This window comes from Protobothrops mucrosquamatus, unplaced genomic scaffold (assembly GCF_001527695.2).
Source record: "Protobothrops mucrosquamatus isolate PMUCROS unplaced genomic scaffold, P.Mucros_1.0 scaffold2680, whole genome shotgun sequence".
Taxonomy (NCBI): domain Eukaryota; kingdom Metazoa; phylum Chordata; class Lepidosauria; order Squamata; family Viperidae; genus Protobothrops; species Protobothrops mucrosquamatus.
The window spans coordinates 242,268-262,249 of record NW_015388727.1 but is presented as its reverse complement, the minus strand read 5'-3'; the positions used below and the strand labels follow the sequence as shown (position 1 = coordinate 262,249).

Genomic DNA, 19,982 nt, shown 5'->3' with positions numbered 1-19,982 from the left:
TCCTTCCGCCGCGCCCTCAAGACATGGTTGTTCCAGCTTGCGGGACTGGCCTAAGGGATTTTAAAGGGGTTTTAATCACTTTTAATCGGATCAGATTTAAATATTTCTTTTTAATTAATTTTAAATGTGTACTGTATTTTTGTATTTTATCTGATTGTTAGCTGCCCTGAGTCCGTAAGGAGAAGGGCGGGATATAAATGTAATTAAATAAATAAATAAATAAATAAATAAATAAATAAATAAATAAATAAATAAATAAATAAATAAATAAATAAATAAATGCAAGATTGGCCAATTGGATCAGGTTTTAATTTAAAAATTACGAGTGCTTCGTTATCACGTGGTCACTGGATCCACTAAGGACAAGACTGTCGCATTTGGTGACAGCGAAATGCGTTGGTCAATGAAGGAGAAGGTTCGTTCTCCGAGCTTGTGGGCTGGTTTTCGAACATTTCCTCGCCAGGCTGGGTAACATCTTCAGCGGAGTTTAGGGTGTGTGTCAGTGTTCTTCTGCTTATAAGGGCTTCAGGTGTGGGTGTGTCAAGTGAGGGTCTTGTGAAGGGTGTTGGTCAATGTTTGCTGCTTCCAATGAAGGAAGAACTGTGCATAGCTAGGTAACTGATTGGATTCGGTACCCGGCAGACTGCTTATTACAAGTATCAGTGAGTAGTGGTTAAGGTGCTGGCCTAGAAACCAGGAGACTTGTGAGTTCTAGTTCTGCCTTAGCCATGAAAGCCAGCTGGGTGACTTTGGGCCAGCCTATTTCTACAAGCACAACTCATTTCCATAGGGCTGTTGTTGTGGAGAAAGTAGAAGGAGGAAGACGTATTGTGCGTGTTTGCTGCCTTGAGTTATTATATAAAGTAATAAAACAGATGTCATGGTTCCGAAAAATGAAACTCTTCAAAGAACTTTGAGGCATTGTTTATCTTAAAGAATCTTTATTGGAGTAACATAGCTTCAGCACTAACATAGTTGAAGGCAAAATCTGAATTCCCCTCCCCTGAGCACACGGTATCAAAGCACAATTCCCTCCTCCAATTAACAGTCATAAATCACATTCTCCAATTAGTTTGAAATGCAGACCTTCCCTCCAGTTCCATAACCCGCCATTCCTTATCGTCTCTTATTTCAAACAGCCTTGAAGAATACTCTACTGCGATGTTGTTATGTCTAACTAATCCCCATACACATTCTTCCCTCCTCTCCCCCCCCCCCAGCATCATCTGATTCTAACTCTAAAAATAACACACAGGTTAAAGAGAAAATGGCTGCATCTTCATATGTTGTCAAAGCGAGAACATCCGATGTTAGCAGCATTGACAACAGAACAAAAACAAAAACAAAAAACGATCGGCCCACAAGCTGCATTGGCAGGAGTTAGCAGAATGTACCATTTACTCTTAAAAGAAGAAGTTCAGTTCTATAACCGTACAGCAACAGTTTACACCAAGGCTACTATTATCAAACGCAGTGTAGAGAGTTCAAACATTTTCATGTGCAGGCAGAATAGAAGTGTGGAGATATATCAAGTAAGGGGACACGTTCCCTTCCAGCTAGAGTTTCTGATCCTGACAGCAAATTCCTCCAGAATGTGCCCCGATATGATCAGGGCTTTGGTAGGGAGGAGACAGGGATGAGAAGGGGAAAAAAAGAATTTCAATGCCCTTATGGGATATTGCAATGGCATGGCTTTATTGACCATTTGGATCCCAATCCAAATTCATTGGGTGGAGGCAGAGATCATTCCAAGACATAAAAGATTTCTGCTTTTAACAAGCCACGTCAGGCAAATCCGTCCACATTTATTTTGCAAACAATGATTAAATGGCTTCGCATAATACAGGAAATGAGCCATTCATTCCCAATCGTTAATTGCAGTGCCTTACTTCAATAGGAACAAGATAGATCAAAACCAAACCAAATTTTCTCCTTCCACAATAACCAGTTAAGTTCTGCTTAAGCCTTACCAATAATACTTCCATTATAGCTCTACCAAGTTCTCTGAAGTGCCTGAGCTTTGATCCATTAACTGAAAATCAGCTGAAAAATGATGCCCGGCTGACAAAACTGTTGAAGAACAAACCTAATTTTATTGCTAAAATAGAAGTTGAGGAAGCTAAGGAAAGTAATTCCCATTTTCTTTTTTCCTGCCCTCATCATGCAAGCCAACCTGCAGATAAGCCAGGGCAGCGTCCCCTCAAAAAAAAAGATCTGCAAAGACAGGAGAGAGGTGACCGGGGAAGAAAACCTTCATGCATACACAATTTGCTTCCACCCACGAAATTTCCATTCAAACTTTTGCAACTTCCAAGTTTAAACTCAATGCCAAGCGGAGTATTCTGAATTGCAAATGACTTTTCTAAATCACTTAGCATCCATCCTTGAAAATTTCACATGTCAACAGCTCATTAATACCTACAGCACATGTAGCTCTCCGAAAAAGAACCAACGATATATATTTTTTGTTTAACGTTTTATTGAGACAGATAGCTAAAGGAAGCCTCCTTCAATTACGATTTGGCAGAAGCTAACTTTGGTTTTAAAACACGATTATAGGAATTTATGATCGGGCTGCAATGGAAGTGACTATTTTGAATATGATTAGCGGTCTGGAGAAGGAGATGCTCGGACAGTGTTTATAAATCAACAGTGGTTTATAATGGTTCACTTCAGACCATCCACCATCATCACCTAAGTGGCAGATTATGATAAACACAAAAGAGGGGTGGGAGATTAAAAGTGATAAGGCTCACTCAGGGTAATGAATCCAAGCAGCATTCGCACCCAAAAGTAGATCAAAACTTTCCTCCGACTTTCCATTTCCTCCACCCAGCCACATAGGTTTTCCATCTAATTCCCTTCAGGAAGTACAGGTAGGCCTCAACTTACAACCGTTCATTTAGTGACCGTTCAAAGTTACAAGGGTACTGAAAAAAGCCACCTATGACCGTTTTTCACCCTTGTGGCCATTATCCCCACGGTCACGTGATCAAAATTTGGAGGCTTGGCAACTGGCATGCACTTACGACAGTTGCAGTGTCCCAGAGTCACGTGATCCTCTTTTTGCGACCTTCTGACGAGTAAAGTCAATGGGGAAGCCAGAGTCACTTAACAACCGTGTTACTAGCTGAACAGCTGCAGTGATTCGCTTAACAACTGTGGCGGGATAGGTTGTAAGATGGGGCAAAAGTCACTTAATAAATGTCTCACTGAGCAGCAGAAATTTTGGACTCAATTGTGGTCTTAAGTCAAGGACTACCTAAAGTTTACCCAGCATGAATAAACAGCAGATTTTTTTTTGTTGTTGTTCGTTGCGAAGTCGTGTCCGACCGATCGCGACCCCATGGACAACGTTCCTCCAGGCCTTCCTTTCCTCTATCATCTTCTGGAGTCCATTTAAGTTCACGCCTACTGCTTCGGTGACTCCATCCAGCCACCTCATTCTCTGTCATCCCCTTCTTCTACTGCCCTCCATCTTTCCCAGCATTAGGCTCTTCTCCAGTGAGTCCTTCCTTCTCGTTAGGTGGCCAAAGGACTTGAGTTTCAACTTCAGGATCTGGCCTTCTAAAGAGCAGTCGGGGTTGATCTCCTCTAGGACTGACCGACTGGATCGCCTTGCAGTCCAGGGGACTCGCAGGAGTCTTCTCCAGCACCAGAGTTCAAAGTCCTCAATTCTTTGGCGCTCAGCCTTTCTTATGGTCCAACTTTCACAGCCCTACATTGCCACTGGGAAAACCAGATTTTTAAGGTTGGCCAATATTCAGATTTTCCATCTCATATGATGCTTGCCTAAGAAATCCATGCAAAATTGATGGATTTGTAATTTTGAGAGGTAAATTGGGTAGCAGTTGCTACCTTTTTAACTAACTTTTAGCTGCATTCACTTCTCTCGGAGTTGTGTTTCTGAAAGGGGACAGGGATTAATTCTGCCTTTGGAAATGCTTGGAGAAGGAACAACCGCAGCCTTGTGGGTTAAATGAAAACAAGAACTTTTTTTTTTCCTATTCAGCCTAGATGTATAACTGTTATAACAGGGGAATAAGGGAGCGAGCAACCTTTATATAAATATTGCAGATAAATCTGTTAACACAGAAAAGGGAACTGTTAAGATGTTGCTTAACACCATTTAATGCTTAACACTTTTTCTTCCTAAGCCTGGAAAAAAAAGTGTTAGGAATTATACTTTTTTCCCCCTCAAGTTTAGAAACAAATGTACAGAGCTGTCAAATCAACAAATTATTAGTTTTGCAATAATGAAGAGTGTTAACATCCAATTGTTATTTCCTTTCCTGCTACTGGACCCCATCAAAATCCACCCTGGTTAATATAAGAAGAGATTTGGAATAGTTTTCAGAGAGTTACATTCTCCAGACATCTCAACCCCCAGAAGATACAAATGAAGCAAGAAAGCTATATTTTTGTTGAAGAATCGACAAACCCATTCATACATGGGTTTTACGTGAAAAGCTTATGGACTCAGAGTGGAAGTCAGTGGGTAAGGCCAGCATCATAATTTAAAAGCACACATTGGCTGGATTCATTGCATAAAATCATCATGGTGTTTGCTTACTTTGGGTGTACCACGCTGTATGAACCTAGCCATCATGGTTTCTAGATGTTTGTTGGTTTGGCCTGTTCCCAATATTATAGTTGGCATTGCCTTAGCATCAGCCCTGAGCACAGTTATGCAATATCTCATATGCTATTTCATGTGATAAAATAATTTACATTTATTTGATAGATTTTTTTTATCCCCTTTTCATTCAGGAATCCATGACACTGTCCATCCCCCTCCCTCCATTTTTGCTCCCTAGAAATAAGGTTGGGATGAGAGAGGGTTCCGACAGACGAGAATATCTGTAGCTCACAGTTGAACTGTGGGGTCCTTGGTGCTCTCTGAGCTGAGTGGTTTTCTTGTAGACGTTTCCTTACCCAACTAGATGACATCATCAGTGCTAGCTGATGACAGAGTATTACTGGTCATCTAGGAAGCTGCAGTGATGGAGGCAGGGACTAGAACTAGGACTTCCCTGCTTGTAGTTCAACCACTAAACCACACGGACTTTTAGCGGTAACAGGACCACAAACAGATAGTGAACATGTTATGATGGTTTGTTAGTACATCTAGCATGTATTACATTTGCTTAAGTTACAGCGCAAAATGTAGGTTGGTTCAATGATCCCTGAAAAGGACTGCCTTTGTGAAACTACTGCCTACATGATGATTTACTGCGAATGAGAAGGTTGCTGGCAGACACCCTTCAGTTGTTCCGGCCTGCTTCTTAGGCCAGCAGAAAAGATGGAACAAACCACAAAAGCTCTTTCTGTGGATCGTTTAACCTACCATGCCAAAGGGTCATTCTAGTTTGTTCCGACCCGATAAGATGAAGGCTAAAGTTGTGGTTTGTAACTTGGCTTTCAATGTTTGCTTTCTTTCTTTCTTTCTTTTCTTTCTTTCTTTCTTTCTTTCTTTCTTTCTTTCTTTCTTTCTTTCTTCTTTTCTTTCTTCCTTCCTTCCCTCCTTCCCTTCCCTTCCCTTCCCTTCTCTTTCTTTCTTTCTTTCTTTCTTTCTTTCTTTCTTTCTTTCTTTCTTTCTTTCTTTCTTTCTTTCTTTCTTCCTTTTTCTTTCTTCTTTCTTTCTTTTTCTTTCTTCCTTTCTTCCTTCCTTCCTTCTTTCTTTCTTTTTCTCTTTTCTTTTTTTTTGGAGGAATCAAGTCAGGACCTCCTCCATTAAGCCAGCCTTTTGTCTGGTGTCATTGGCTGTTAGGACCTATAAAAGTATTTCCCAAGCTTGAGAAACTTTAAGAAGTTTCGACTTAAAACTTCAACTTCCGGGAATTAAAATCCATGCATCGTAAAGTTCCCAAGGTTGGGAAACACTGACCGAGAGCTACAATGTACACTGATGGAAGGACTTACGAATCCACGTGAAGAACTGTCTGGTTGCTCCTTGCACATGCTGCCGCAATGATAGATTCAGGTAAGCCTATAAAAGAGACAAGGTTTCAATTAAATCGGTTATGATGAAACATTGTAAAGATCCATGCATTTTGAAGAAAGACCGTTTCCCCCCCCCCCCCAAAAAGTGAGCCATTATTATTTTATCCTTCGATGTCAAGCACCAGGGAAATTAGGAGATCCAGGCAGTTCAAATGAGCATAAAGGTTTATTGCAAGCTTAAGCTCTCTAGAAGAATCTGACCAACTGGCCGTTAAGGGAACAGAGCGGGAGATAAGAGAAGCATTCAAGGTGGGCTGGTCTTAGATCTCTTGTGGGCGCTCAGGGATTCATGACTTATGACATGTTTGACCCCTCCCTCCAGCTCAGCCTGGTCTCGTCCTGCATTCTCTGACACTAACAGAGGTGGATCTATGTCCAGATTAGTTATGTCTATTCTCCCTTCCATTACTTTCTGTGACAAATTCCTTTCCAAAATCCTATCAGATAGGATAACAAATCCCCAAAAGGAATCTGTGCAGTTCTTATTTCCTTGATCTTGCTCAGACATGTAGGATTTCTCTCTCATCAGACTGCTAGAATTCCTGATTTGAGTTTCTCATGCCTGGATATTCATTTTTATATCTCAAAATGGAGGTTTAACAGATAAGTGAATCGTAATTTGGCTATTGATTTCTCTCCTTTCTCAGTATCATTATTAGGAGCTTTGATCTAAATAGGTGTTTCTCAATGTTAGCCATTTTAAGATGTGTGGACTTGAAGTCCCAGAATTCCACAGCCAGCATTCCCAGCCTGGCTGGGGAATTGTGGGAATTGAATTCCACCTGTCTTGAAATAACCAAGGCTGAGAAATACTGCTCTAGAAGATGGGCTTAGGGTGTGTTAGTGTTGTACGTTTTGAAGGGCAAAATATAGATGCCAATTTTTTTTAAAAAAATCAATCGATCGATCCATTAATAGCAAATAAATAAAAAAAGCAGATCTGCAAGCCTAAAACCTTGCCAGCTTTGTTTTAACAAACTGGGATTCTGATCAACTAAATGGCAGAAAGCTGTCCTTAATTCTTTTACTTGGGAAGAGGCTACAACTTCAAATGATTCATACATTAGAATTCAACATCTAGAATATCACCTGAAGCAATAAAAAAGCAACATAAGGGATACTGCTGGAGGCAATAAAAGGGAAGTGCTTCACAGTAAAAAAAAAAAAAAAGACATTGATCAGAGGCAGATAGACATCAAGTTGTAGAAGGTAGTTTGTAACTAGAATTTCAAAGATTACCAGCCTTAGTACAAATAAATTACTGGGAAAAAGAGACAGGCAGAAGAGAGAGTGATAGAACCTAAATAGTAAGAGAGAGGAACCAGTTATCTAGTTCAACTATGTGCGAGCTCCAAAGCTGAGCGATCTATATTTACAAAACTGCATAAAAATCTATTCAAAAGTATATCTTGGCTACTGAAGAACCTGCTTTTGCTGAGCTAGCCTTCCTCAATATAGCTGGAAGGCAGCAGATTGCAGAAAAATGAAACCACTAGGAATCAAACTATTTTCAGTTGATTATAAATGACTTCCTTGGATTACTTCCAAATGATTCTTTTCTTTTCTTTTAATTTTTTTAATATAAATTTTTATTAATAATACAAAATTAAAAAAACATTGGACATAGATATGACGTCACTGGTTCCATACATCTTCCGACATTTTACAGTAGTATTAGTACTTCCAAATGATTCAAGGAAGGAAGTTTGGTACACAACCACTGTGGTTTGTATGCTCTGAATTCTGGTTTAGGACAGTGGTTCTCAACCGGTGGTCCTTGGACCCCTGGGGGGGGGGGCACATTGTCATTACAGGAGGTCCGTGAAGGCTAGAAAAAAAATGTTATGATTTAAATCTTGAGTTAAGTCTTGGGGGTCCGTGGTCATGGTCCGTGGCCACAAAAGCTACATAAAGGGGGTCCGTGGGGAAGAAAAGGTTGAGAACCACTGGTTTAGGATGCTGTGCAAACTCAGCCAAAGATAGCTATATCAACAAATCACAAGCAAATGGCTTATGAGTAAGACCGATGTGCAAACACATAAAGACCGAATAAATAAATAAAGACCAAATCTGCTATAAAGTGAAGCATCAACTTAGCATTATTGAGATTTGCAAAAATGCTTGTAGATCCTGTGCCCGTCTTTGAAAGCAAAATGAACGTACATGTGTGGTTCCAGCTAACAACTTGTGTGTTTGAGTGTCTACTTAACTCACCTCCCAAAAATGACCAAGAGAAATTGGGAGGGTGCTAGAAAGCACCCCTGCAGACTACAAAGGAATCAAGGACAACCTCACCAGTTTATTTTTATTTTTTAGTATCTTCTTTCCAGATGGATACATCTTCTTGTGAGGATACCAATGAAAACCCTCCAAACTCCAAATGTGCTTACGCTGTCAAAAATATTATTTATCCTCACATTAAAGTCTACGCAGAAAAGCTTCTGGACAACTTATACTCATAGCTTAATGTTTGGGGAGTCCCAGACATTGTGGTTATTCAATTGCCTATGGTTAAATCAAATTTGTTATCCAGTGTGATGTGCAAACTGAAAGAAAGGATGGGTGACATGCTATATTCTCCCCTACTATAACCGGCTTATCACAAAAGCCTGAAAGTGGTTTATAAAGTGGCTGTTGTGTGTTATATTTATTGCAAAAATAAAGATTGCTGCTGAAAATGCCAAAGGAAATCTATTGGACACTTGGAGATGTTGTAGGAAAGTATTACGTAACTCCCAACCAAGCCTGAGTAGCTGCAGGAAGTTGCATACATGGAGCTATCCAAGGTGCTGGAATTCCACCTCCACTAAATGCACTTTAGTCCTACAGTACAGCAGAGGTCTCCAACTTTCGGAACTTTTAAGACTTGTGGACTTCAACTCCCAGAATTCCCCAGCCAGCATATTTTGTGGGGAATTCTGGGAGTTGAAGTCCACAAGTCTTAAAGTGGCCATAGTTGGAGACCCCTGTTCTACAGCATCTTATGGGCACATTGTCAGGATAAGACTGGTGCCCACTTGGGCTAAAAATCTTCCTTTGCTGAAAAAGATTACATGCAACGCCCCAGACTCCAGTCCGTGTCACTACTGCTGCCCCAGGGAATCCTAAATATTGTTATTTTTACAGTACAAGAAGAAACTGCAATGGGCTTTCTGTTGTGAATGTTAACACCAAGGAAAGGTGTGAATGTTACATCCTGGGGCAATGCTATCAAAACAACGCAGAGAGAGTACTGTAACAGCCGCTGAGCGCATGGCTTTTGTGCAGATTTAGTCACTGGCTAGAAAACTCCTGAAAATGATCAGTGATAATTCGTAATTTCGATAAAGGCCCAATTTAGTATTAAACACTGGAACACAAAATTATCAAAGAACTGGCAAAAGATTACACCTCACAACATTCAAAGCAATTAAACTAGGCAGAGGGTTAAAAACCAGCTTTCCTGACGCTCCAGGGTCTCTAATATTTGGCTAGTGCGCCATGATACATTTTAAAAATTGTATTAGTATTTGGAATTGATTTTTCTTAACATTATACTTACATAAGATAAACATAAAGTATACCATCACCACCATTCCTGGCATATCGACCAATAAATAACAGCTTCCTCTGTGTCCTGAGACTACTGACCCGCTTCGGGTTTGCGAAAGTCGGTTTTAGTGTCCCTCGATATTTAGTGCGAAATAAAATATCTTATAAAGTTTTACCTAAGGACGGAAGATGGAACTTTCAGTAAAGTACACAATAAATATTGATCGCTCCTAGTCTTTCTCTTTCTTCCCTTTTTAACGTACCTTGGTCTTTTAAATGTATGGCTCAGCTTTGGGGTTGTTTTTTTTAATATATAAAACTACTTTTTAGAGGGGAAAACAGAGAGAAGAGACTGTGTCTGACATACAGTCAGAAACCACAAACACCTTTCAGGTGAGAACAAAGTATAGGTTATAAGTTAAACAACAGCTAAGTAGCACAACAATATCCCAGTTAGGATGAAGAACAGTGAGGCAGACTGTGATGAAAATACAGAATCAAATTTGGTCCCAATCCCAAGTCCATGGTATTTCAAAACAACATTATCTGGCTCTGAGATTTATAATGGTACCTCAGTACTCCTCGTTAATCGGTTCTGGGTGGGGCAATGAGTGCCAAAAATGACAAGTACCAAACAAAATTTTCCCATAAGGAATAATGTAAATGAATTCCCAAACCTAAAACAATGCACCTTTTTAAGGCAATATGTAAAAAGATAGGGTTGTATATCATTACATGAGACATGAACCGAAAAATTAATAAATACTTAGATTAAATAAAATATAAACTTCACTTTACCTGTACTAATGAGGGGGAAAAAGCACAAAAATACAGAAAATAACTAGAAATGCTAAGATAAGACTGCAAGGGGATATGCGCAGGACAAGGGCTACTGCGTGACTAACAAATAATAATAATAATAATAATAATAATAATAATAATAATAATAATAATAATGATAATAATAATAATAATAATGATAAAGTTGGAAGGGACCTTGGAGGTCATCTAGTCCAACCCCCTGCTCAGGCAGGAAACCCTGACTCTGTTTCAGCTGGAAAGGGTAGTGAGATATGAGGCAACCTAGACCAGGGGTCTTCAAACTTGGCCCTTTTATGACTTATGGATATGCTGGCTGAGGAATTCTGGGAGTTGAAGTCCACAAGTCATAAAAGGGCCAAGTTTGAAGACCCCTGATCTGGAAGACTGTGTGAACCAGCTCTCCATTACAGCCTCAAAAACATAATCATAAACTGGCCTTCATTAAAAAAAAAGACCATCACCATAAATTGGCACAATTTAAATATATTTGGCATACTATGGCCATTGTTTAAGACATACTGAATATACATACAAACAATCATATAGGCTGGGTATATATATATATACCAATATACACATATATTGGGTTAAACCACAGTATGTATTTCTTATTGCATCTTACTTAAAGCATTAGTCATCATGGTTTATACACATAAACCCAGTCAATTGAGACTAAAGAAACAATAGTTAAAGAAAACAACGAATGAACCCCATGACAGTCCTTCATGGTACTTTTACGATGGCAAAATAATAATAATAACAAACAACTTTATTGTCACTTTGAATGTACACCAATCAGCATACATCAAAATGAAATTTCGTTGCATACAGCTCTCAAAGGGTCACCACCTCTGATATACACTCCTTGTTCGTGGCCAGCTCAAGTTTCAGATCGTCCATTTTAGTCTCTAGGGAGCGAACGATGACAAACAAACAGGACAGATGGAAATGGAGCTCTATGTGGATTAGCCCTCAAATTAGTTTGTATTCCTGCACAACAATCTCGCCTCCTTTCCTTTTTCAGATCCTGACTGAATAATGTTCATGTATGACAGATCCTACAGATTTCCCATTTTTATTAGTCATGAAGTAAAAATAGATATGTAAATCAGTGCTAGCATTTCAGAAATAACCAAGTACATAGAGAAAAGGGGGGAAAGGAAGGGAAGAATAAATTCCTAGGAATGGATAGATAGACAGGCAGACAGAGAGAGGGAACAGTGAACAAAACATCCCAGTTTAACTCATGATTTACTAAAGTTTGAATGAATTGTAATTATCTGCATTCACAAAGCATGTAAACCCAAAATGTTTTTTAGCTGGTTTTAGTGAAACATACTGCACGACCTCAGGCAGGCATGGTTTATTCAATAACATTTGGTTAAACAAACCATAGGTTAATGTGTTAGACAGTCTTTGTCAGGCACTCTTAACCCAGAGCTTTTCTATAGCTAGCTACTGATAATAGCATTATTCATCCGGATGATATGCCTGGGTTCTGTTAATGTCTGCAAAGAACTATATGCTCAGTACTCTACAACGAGAGATCAAAAAATTTTAAAAAAAATGTGTGGACAGATAAATAATTGGAATTGCAAATAATTTATTATTTTATTTTTAAAACAGTTTTATTTCACGTTACTGCATGAATGTTATGGATTCATTGTAACCTGGCTTGAAATCCTGAAAATATTTGTCATCCATATTAACTATGTTAAAACAAAACAAAAGTCAAAGGAATTTGTATCTGTAGTACTTTCAGACCCAACATGAAAAGTAATTGGAGCAAATGAACTAAATGCAGTTACAGAAAGAAAAGGTGTATTTTCCAGAAACTGACAAGAAAACTGAGGACTCTGAATTGTGTGAGGTTTTGTATGATCCATCCAATGCATCCATCCGATTTTTCATTAGGACCCAGTAAATACCCAAAAGATTAACTCTATTACTCCCCTGAGCAAACACAAACCCAGCCACCCATCCCAAGGTTTCTTCTGCCTAAGATAGCCAGTTTGATATGGTAGTTATGGTCCCAGGCTAGAAACCAGAAGACCTTGAGTTCTAGTCTTGTCTTGGGCGCAAAACCAGTTGGGTGACTTTGAGCCAGTCACCTCTAGAAGACGATAGCAAAACACTTCCAAAAAAAGTTGTCAAGAAAACTGTGGAGACTACTCCAGGCAGTCACCAGAGGTCAACTGACTTGAAGGCAAGGAGAGCCAGTTTGGTACAGCAGTTAAAGCAGGGGTCTTCAAACTTGACTCTTTTGTGACTCATGGACTTCAACTCCCAGAATCCCTCAGCCAGCATGCCTGGCTGAGGAATTCTGGGAGTTGAAGTCCATGAGTCATAAAAGGGCCAAGTTTGAAGACCCTTGAGTTAAAGAGACCATAAGTTCTAGTCCTGCCATAGACATGAAGCCTATTGAGGAACTTTGGAGCAGTCTCTCCATCTAGCTCCAGGAAAGCAATGGAAATGGATGAAGGCTATGGCAAACCACTTCCCTTGGAGGGCCTGTTTGGTATAGTGGTAAATTAACAAACTAATAATCCAGAGACCATGAATTCTAATCCTGCCTTAGACACAAGCCAGTTGGGTCTGTCTGTCTGAGAGAGAGAGAGAAAGGGTCGTGTCGGTTGTCGTTACTTTTTTCCGTTCGGTAAAGGTGACCTTTCGGTTGAACCACGACACCAATTTTTCGTGGTACTACTCAAGAATCTGTGCACGAAGTCTGTACTTTGGTCGACCCACTGGAACCTGGTCAGGGAGAGAGAGTCGGGATCCTTCCTCCGTTACCGTTTGGTGAAGTTGCCCAAAAACCTGCAGGCCCTTGTCAGGAGTTGACGCTGAGATAGACAGACAGATTTCATTTAAGCTGTTTCTATCCTGATACAGTTAGAACTGTCCTAATAAGAATAACATCAGGAAGACAGCTACTAAGGGATTCTCAAATGTGCCTGCCATTTGTCAGAAACAGAAATCAGTGTGGTTCATTGTCAGCGGAAGGGTTGGACTAGAACTGAAGTCACCCTTTTTCAGCCTGGACTGCTGTGAAAAAAAAAATAGAAGAAAAGGGTGCAATGTAGAACAATACAAGCACCTAGAGCAAGATCATAAACTGTTAACAATATTATATATAATTTATAGTGGAGCAACTTGGCTCCAGAAGTTGTGGGCGCTCCATCACTGGAGGTTTTTAAGAAGAGACTGGACAGCCATTAGTCTGGAATGCTATGGGGTCTCCTGCTTGAGCAGGGGGTTGGACTAGAAGACCTCAAAGGTCCCTCTTCCAACTCTGTTGTTCTGTATTATATATATATATACACACACACAATATAGGGCCCAAGACAATTCCTCCTCAATGCGACCCAGACAAGCCAAAAGATTGAACACGCCTGGACCTAGAGCAGGGGTAGGCAACCTCGGCTCTTTTATGACTCATGGACTTCAACTCCCAGAATTCCTGAGTCAGCAGCTGACCTAGAGCAAAGGCAGCACATAAATCTACAAAATAATAATAATAATAATGAACCCAAAGAGCCAACAGCACCCGCCGCCCTCTTTTCTCTCAACGATGCAGCGACCACTCTTAGCCTGGCATCGTCTCCCCTTCCGGCCTGGACTGGCTGGGGACGATGGTAATTGTAGTCCACCCCCCTACAAAGGGTTGCACCTGATCCAGGAAAGGACGCGGGTTCATTTCCAAAGCTGATTCCTCTCTCTCTCTCTCTCCCCTTGGCGTCCAAAATCCTGGCCAATCGCGCCCTGATCCAAACCTCGGCAGCACCCCCCTTCTCGGCTCGGACACGCTTCCCTACCCCGCCAGCCGTTCGCACGTTACATTCCCGCGATCTCCCTCACCCGTGCCCACGACCACCACATCAAACTCGGAAGGCAGGCGGTCCGCCATCTTGGGAGGGGAATTCGCCCGCGGTCACGTGACGCCTCGGCCGATGGCTGGCGGAAGTGAGTCGAGGCGGAGAGGGGGGGCCGGAAGCTCCTTCGCGAGGCATTGTGGGGAGTGTAGTTCGTTTTTTTCGAATTTGCCGCCTGCGGCGTATTCTGCCTTTATTATTTTTTTTACAAATAACACGGCAAACATACCCAACGCATCTTCCTCCTGTTTTCCTCACAACAACAACCCTTTGAGGTGGGCTGGACTGAGAGAGGGACTGGCCCAAAGTCACCCCGGCCAACTTTTTATGGCTAAGGAAGGATTTGAAGTCACCATCTCTCCTTTTGTAGCCCAGTGCCTTAAGCACTAGACCAGGGCTTTTCAATCTTTTCACCCATTGTACCACTTTTAGGATATGGCAATATCCGAGTACCACCAGTCGCCTAGCAAGGTGTCAAAAACTTGATGATCCCCCCCCAAAAAAGGGAAAAAAGTGATAAAGTACAAGTAGTCCTCGACTTACAACAGTTCGCTTAGTGACTGTTCAAAATTACAATGGCACTGAAAAAAGTGCCCCCCAAGTCACAGCCGACCAAGACACCTGCCTGCCCGCCCGGCGGCGCTCTTCCTCCTGTCTGAGGTTTTCATTGTTGTGAGCATTTCTGTTGAGGATTGGCAGCAGGGGTGGGGTGGGGGGTGTTTGGTTTTTATTCCCCCCGTCTGCTGGGTGGTTGCAGCAGGTTTTGGTCACTTCACATGAGCCTGGGATACTGTGACCGTCATAAATATAAATCAGTTGCCAAGCATCTGAATGCAAATCACAAGACCCTGGAGATGCTGCAACATTCCAGCTGATTGGTGCTTCTTCTGGGCTCAGCAGAAGCACCAGGATCAGTGCCCAGCTCCAGCTGGAGCCTGGCGCTGATCCTGGCGCTTCCGCTGAGCCCTGACAGCCCTGCAGCTCCAGCCGTCTCTCGCTCAGGCTTGTGCGGTGCTGCCACCGGCTCAGCTCATTCCCCTCCCCCGCTACCACTTTTCTAGGATGGTCGCGTACCACCTGCCAGGTGCCAATGTACCACAGGTGGTACCCGTACCACTGGTTGAAAAGCCCTGCACTAGACTAGACCAAACTAACTCTGTTTTGTTTGCCATGTTTGTGAAATGCCTTTTCTGTCAATCCCAAATGGCAACAGCTAGTCCAGATCTCACAACCTAACAAGACTTGAGTAAGCCTCTAAATCTGATTATGGAGCCACAATTCCGAGGAGTGTAGCTACTACATAGAGGTGTGCCCATCAACCTGTCCCCTTATCCATCATGCAAACAGCTTCAGAGTCTAACCCAGGGGTCTTCAAACTTGGCCCTTTTATGACTTGTAGTCTTCAATTCCCAGAATTCCTCAGCCAGGTACGCTGGCTGAGGAATTCTGGGATTTAAAGTCCACAAGTTATAAAAGGGCCAAGTTTGAAGACCCCCTGGTCTAACCTGAAGCTCATATATTGTACAAAGCTATCGAATGCTCAGGGTTCTGCCTTAATGTGTGTTTTATAAGTTATAACGTAAACTTATATTTAAAGCAAGCCAATTATACGATGGCCAAAGAGCCCCTATTACTACGATGGTGCAAAGCAAGCTAGACTGGACCGCCACTTCTCTGAAATGGTATAGGATCTCCTGCTTGAGCAGAGGGTTGGACTAGAAGATCTCCAAGAAGACTATTCCGTTCACTTTAATGACCACTGCAAAAGAGATTGTAAAAACAGGTGCGGTAATAGTGATTCCCATTTGATTACCTTGAGCAACTACATTATGAATTTTTGTTGAACAACCAATATGCAACCAACAAGAAAGATTATTTCACTAGTCTGCAAGTCCCAGCTTCCAGAGGACCCAGGTGGGCAGGGAGAGTGGAAGAAGAAGGGTCCTCGGTGCTGAGTTTGATTGTTTTCTTGCAGACCTTTCATTACCCAACTAGGTAACATCATCAGTGCTAGTGATGATGATGTTACCTAGTTTGGGTCATGAAACATCTGCAAGAAAACAACCAGGCACAGAGAGCACCAAGGATCCCTCGTTTCAAGTCTGACCTACAAATATTCTCCTTTATTAGAGTAGAAGACTTCCAAATCTTCCAACTCTTTGAGTATTTCTCTAGATAGAACAACCAGCTTTCCTTAGGTCCTGTTAAATTTATCCATAAAACTACCGTCAAGGCAATTTCATTTCATCCTGACAGTCATTCCTCACTGAGCTGGAAAAAAAAGCTGTTTTCATGAGCAGCCGAGTTGGCCAAATGGAAACCCAAGTTTCTTTTCTGCAGGATTTGTTGTTTTTCCTGCTCTGCCAAAATATTTGCTTCCCACACCCCCATCCCTGGATAAAATCTCATGGAGGAGAAGAAGAAGGGAGAGGGTGGGGAAAACACAGATATGAATAACTTTTATAGCTACGGCATGGCCCATTAGAAAAATGTCTTGCAGTCTCCCCCACCCCCACCACCCCCTTTAGCTATTTAATTGCAGTGTCATAGTAACAGAAAAGGAGCATACTCAATTCTGCATGGACGAATAAGCACATTCAATAAAAAAGATTTAACAGAGTCAGTCAAACACTGGATTAAACATTTTCTGCATAACAGACCGCAAAATGACATTCGTTTTACCAATAGATCCTATGCATTGGAAACAAACATAAAGGCCGAGCGTTGTAATTAGACGGCATATTCAAAAAACACGAGTGAAAAATGTCCTTATATTTCACTGAAGAAGCCCCTGTGTGGATTACAACAGCCTAAACCTATACAAGAATGAGCAAGATTACACTGAGGGGGGGGGGAAGTAGCCCTTTGCATTCATTCAATTACCTTACGGTTGCTTTCTTTCCTATCTTTATCTTTTATCAATACACGTTGGGATGCATTTGTAATCTAGGGATATCCTTCGAATAAACAAGTGCAGTTAATTAGTATGTGCGGAGTGATGAACAACGTGCAACAATAAAATGTGCAAAATTGGATTTAGGGTTCTGGTTTTTTAAAAAAAAAAAACTCTTCCCCCTGTAACTTTCAGATGCTTCTCTCTTTAAAAGTAATTTTCCATTATTATATGGCAATCGTTTTACCTAAAATACAGTTTCGTGAAGGGAGGGAGGAAATCAGGAAGGGTGTTTTTGTTGTGTGTTTACGTTGATCTACTGATAAATGTTTAGCATCATTGCTATCGAAATAGTAACGTTCAGCCTTAGGAAGCTTCACGACTCTAATAAGTATTTTGGTCTCCATCTCATTCAGAAAGAGACAAAGTTATGCCAGTAATTCCACAACTAGTGGCATTATTGTCCTCTCGGAAAAGAAGGAGTCAAATCTGTCGTTACACCCTAATCATGGCAAACATAGATTTGCCTACTTTGCCTATTTGACTGTTAAACCTGGATTTTACCATATCGACTATGATTTATTCGGAAGTAAGATTTGGATTTGGTGAAGCTTAACAATGCCACCTCAGTCAAACTACAAGGTGTAAACCCAGCTATCAAAAACAACAAATATGCTGCACATATTATGGCAGGTTCAATCATGTTGGTGAGTTGAGGATCACACCGTGCACAGATAGTCCTCGACTTACGACGGTTCGTTTAGTGACCGTTCAAAGTTACGACGGCACTGGGAAATGTGCCTGATGACCGTTTTTCACCTTTACGGCTGTTGCAGCACCCCCAAGGTCATGTGATCAAAATTAGGACACTTGGCACATATTTACGATGGTCGCGGCATCCGGAGTCATGTGATCCCTTCTTGTGACTTCCTGACAAGAAAATTCAATGGGGGATGTCGGACTCACTTAACAACCATGTTACTAATTTAACGACTGCAGTGATTCACATCACAACGGTGGCAAAAAAAGCTCGCAAAATGGGTAGTGAAACATTTGCAAGAAAACAACCAAGTTTCAGAGAGAGCATCAAGGACTCCACAGTTCAGCGCCGAGTTACAGATATTCTCCACAAACACCTAACAGCCTGAACCATGATTTACCATGATTAGAGGCAGGTAGTCCTCAACTTACGACCAAAACCGAGCCCAAAATTTCCGTTGTTAAGTGAGACATTGGTTAAGTGAATTTTGCCCCATTTTATGACTTTTCTTGCCGCCGTTAAGTGAATCACTGCAGTTGGTGAGTAACCCAGTTGTTAAGTGAATCTGGTTTCCCCGTTGGCTTGTCAGAAGGTTGCAAAAGGGGATCACATGACCTTGGGAGACAGCAAATGTCATAAATATGAAGCAGTCGCCAAGCGTCTGGACTTTGGTCATGTGATCCTGGGGATGTGCAAAGGTCGTAAGTGTGAAAAATGGCCGCAAATCACATTTTTCAATGTTGTTGTAACTTTGAACAGTCCCTCAACGAACTGTTGTTAAGTTGCGGACTCCTTGTACAGTGTGTGAGTCAGGACTAGATTCGTAAACAAACAAGCCAGAATTAAATAAACAACATTACGACTTAGCATGGACTGGGAATTAGCCGTGGTGTGATCTGAAAGGAACCCAGGAAATTGTGAAAGCTGTTAAGATCCTTTCCCCCTTCTTAATAAACTGATAGCAAACTGGGCTGTACTGTGTCCTCCCGGTCACCTTATACACACATTACTATTCTGTACCATCTTTTCAGCACCAAGTCGGTGTGTTTTTTAATGACATTTCTTTCAGAAATGGCAAGGAAGGAAGCCACGGATAGCAAATGGAATTGCTTGAGAAATGCGACGTTCTTTAGTGAGGATGGAAAAGCTGAGCTGTAAATCACGATTTGTGAACGGGGATAATTCACCAACCTTGATTTATAAGTGCAAGTGTTATTGCTCTATTAATAAGTATCACTCTGCTATGTTATTGCCTCTGCACCAACAGATTGAAATATTTAGAAGGGTCCAAATTGGCTGTACTGTACAGACAGGAACTGGAACATTTCTCCTGATTTGGGTGGGGTTTTTTTCCCTTTTTCTTTGAACCAAGAGAATTTGCTTTGCACTTTCTTTCAAAAGAGAAGAGAATTTTGGCAAACTATTTAAAACTAAAGCGTACTATTTTAATTTACGATGGCGTAAGGAGGCCGAGGGGCATTTTTGAAGATTCTTTCCCCCTCTAATCTATTACACATACAGTATATGACCATTGCATTACACATAAAAAACAGTGCTATCATCCCAACCTTTTTTTATCATTTTCTCTAGATAGTTAAGCAAAGTAACTGGGGGGGGGGAGCTGGATTCGCTTAATGGCTGTTTGTTTCACTTAACAATCTTTGCAAAAAAGTTAATAAAATTGGGTGAAGCTCGCTTAACCATTGCCTGGCTTAGCCACAGAAATCCTGGTCCCAGTTGTGCTTGTGAATCAAGGACTATCTGTATTTTAGCCAAGAATCTGCATCCAGTGAGAAATGTTTCCAAGTGCGTATTTTAAACTGTGGGACGATAGAGACTCTTCTTGGGACATCACAAACTGCATCCATTTACTGTTCGTAAATTGTCAGGGAGGCAATAAAACGTTAATTATTTTTCACTTAGAAAATCGTCATCTCGAGAAAGGTGGAAGCAAAGGATCTCCTCATCTTTTTTTTTTAGTTATGAAATAAATAGTTTAAAAGCTCCATCGGAAAATACATACCACTAAGAAGATTTGAAGGAGATCCACAGAGGCAAGTGAAATGAGGTTTCACTATTTTTAACTGCGCAAGAGAAACCA

General features: G+C 41.1%; 1 protein-coding gene across 1 annotated transcript in view; it reads right to left on the bottom strand.

Moving 5' to 3' along the window:
- The window catches only part of CHM (CHM Rab escort protein), a 57,535-nt gene extending 43,269 nt beyond the window's left edge, over positions 1–14,266 (bottom strand). Inside the window, exons 1-2 of the mRNA XM_015825533.2 lie at positions 14,215–14,266; positions 5,923–5,989 (exon numbers count right to left, since the gene is read on the bottom strand). Coding sequence (XP_015681019.1) covers positions 5,923–5,989; positions 14,215–14,263 — 116 coding nt within the window. The 5' untranslated portion in view covers positions 14,264–14,266. The remainder of the gene's footprint in view (positions 1–5,922; positions 5,990–14,214) is intronic.
- Positions 14,267–19,982: the final 5,716 nt, after the last annotated feature.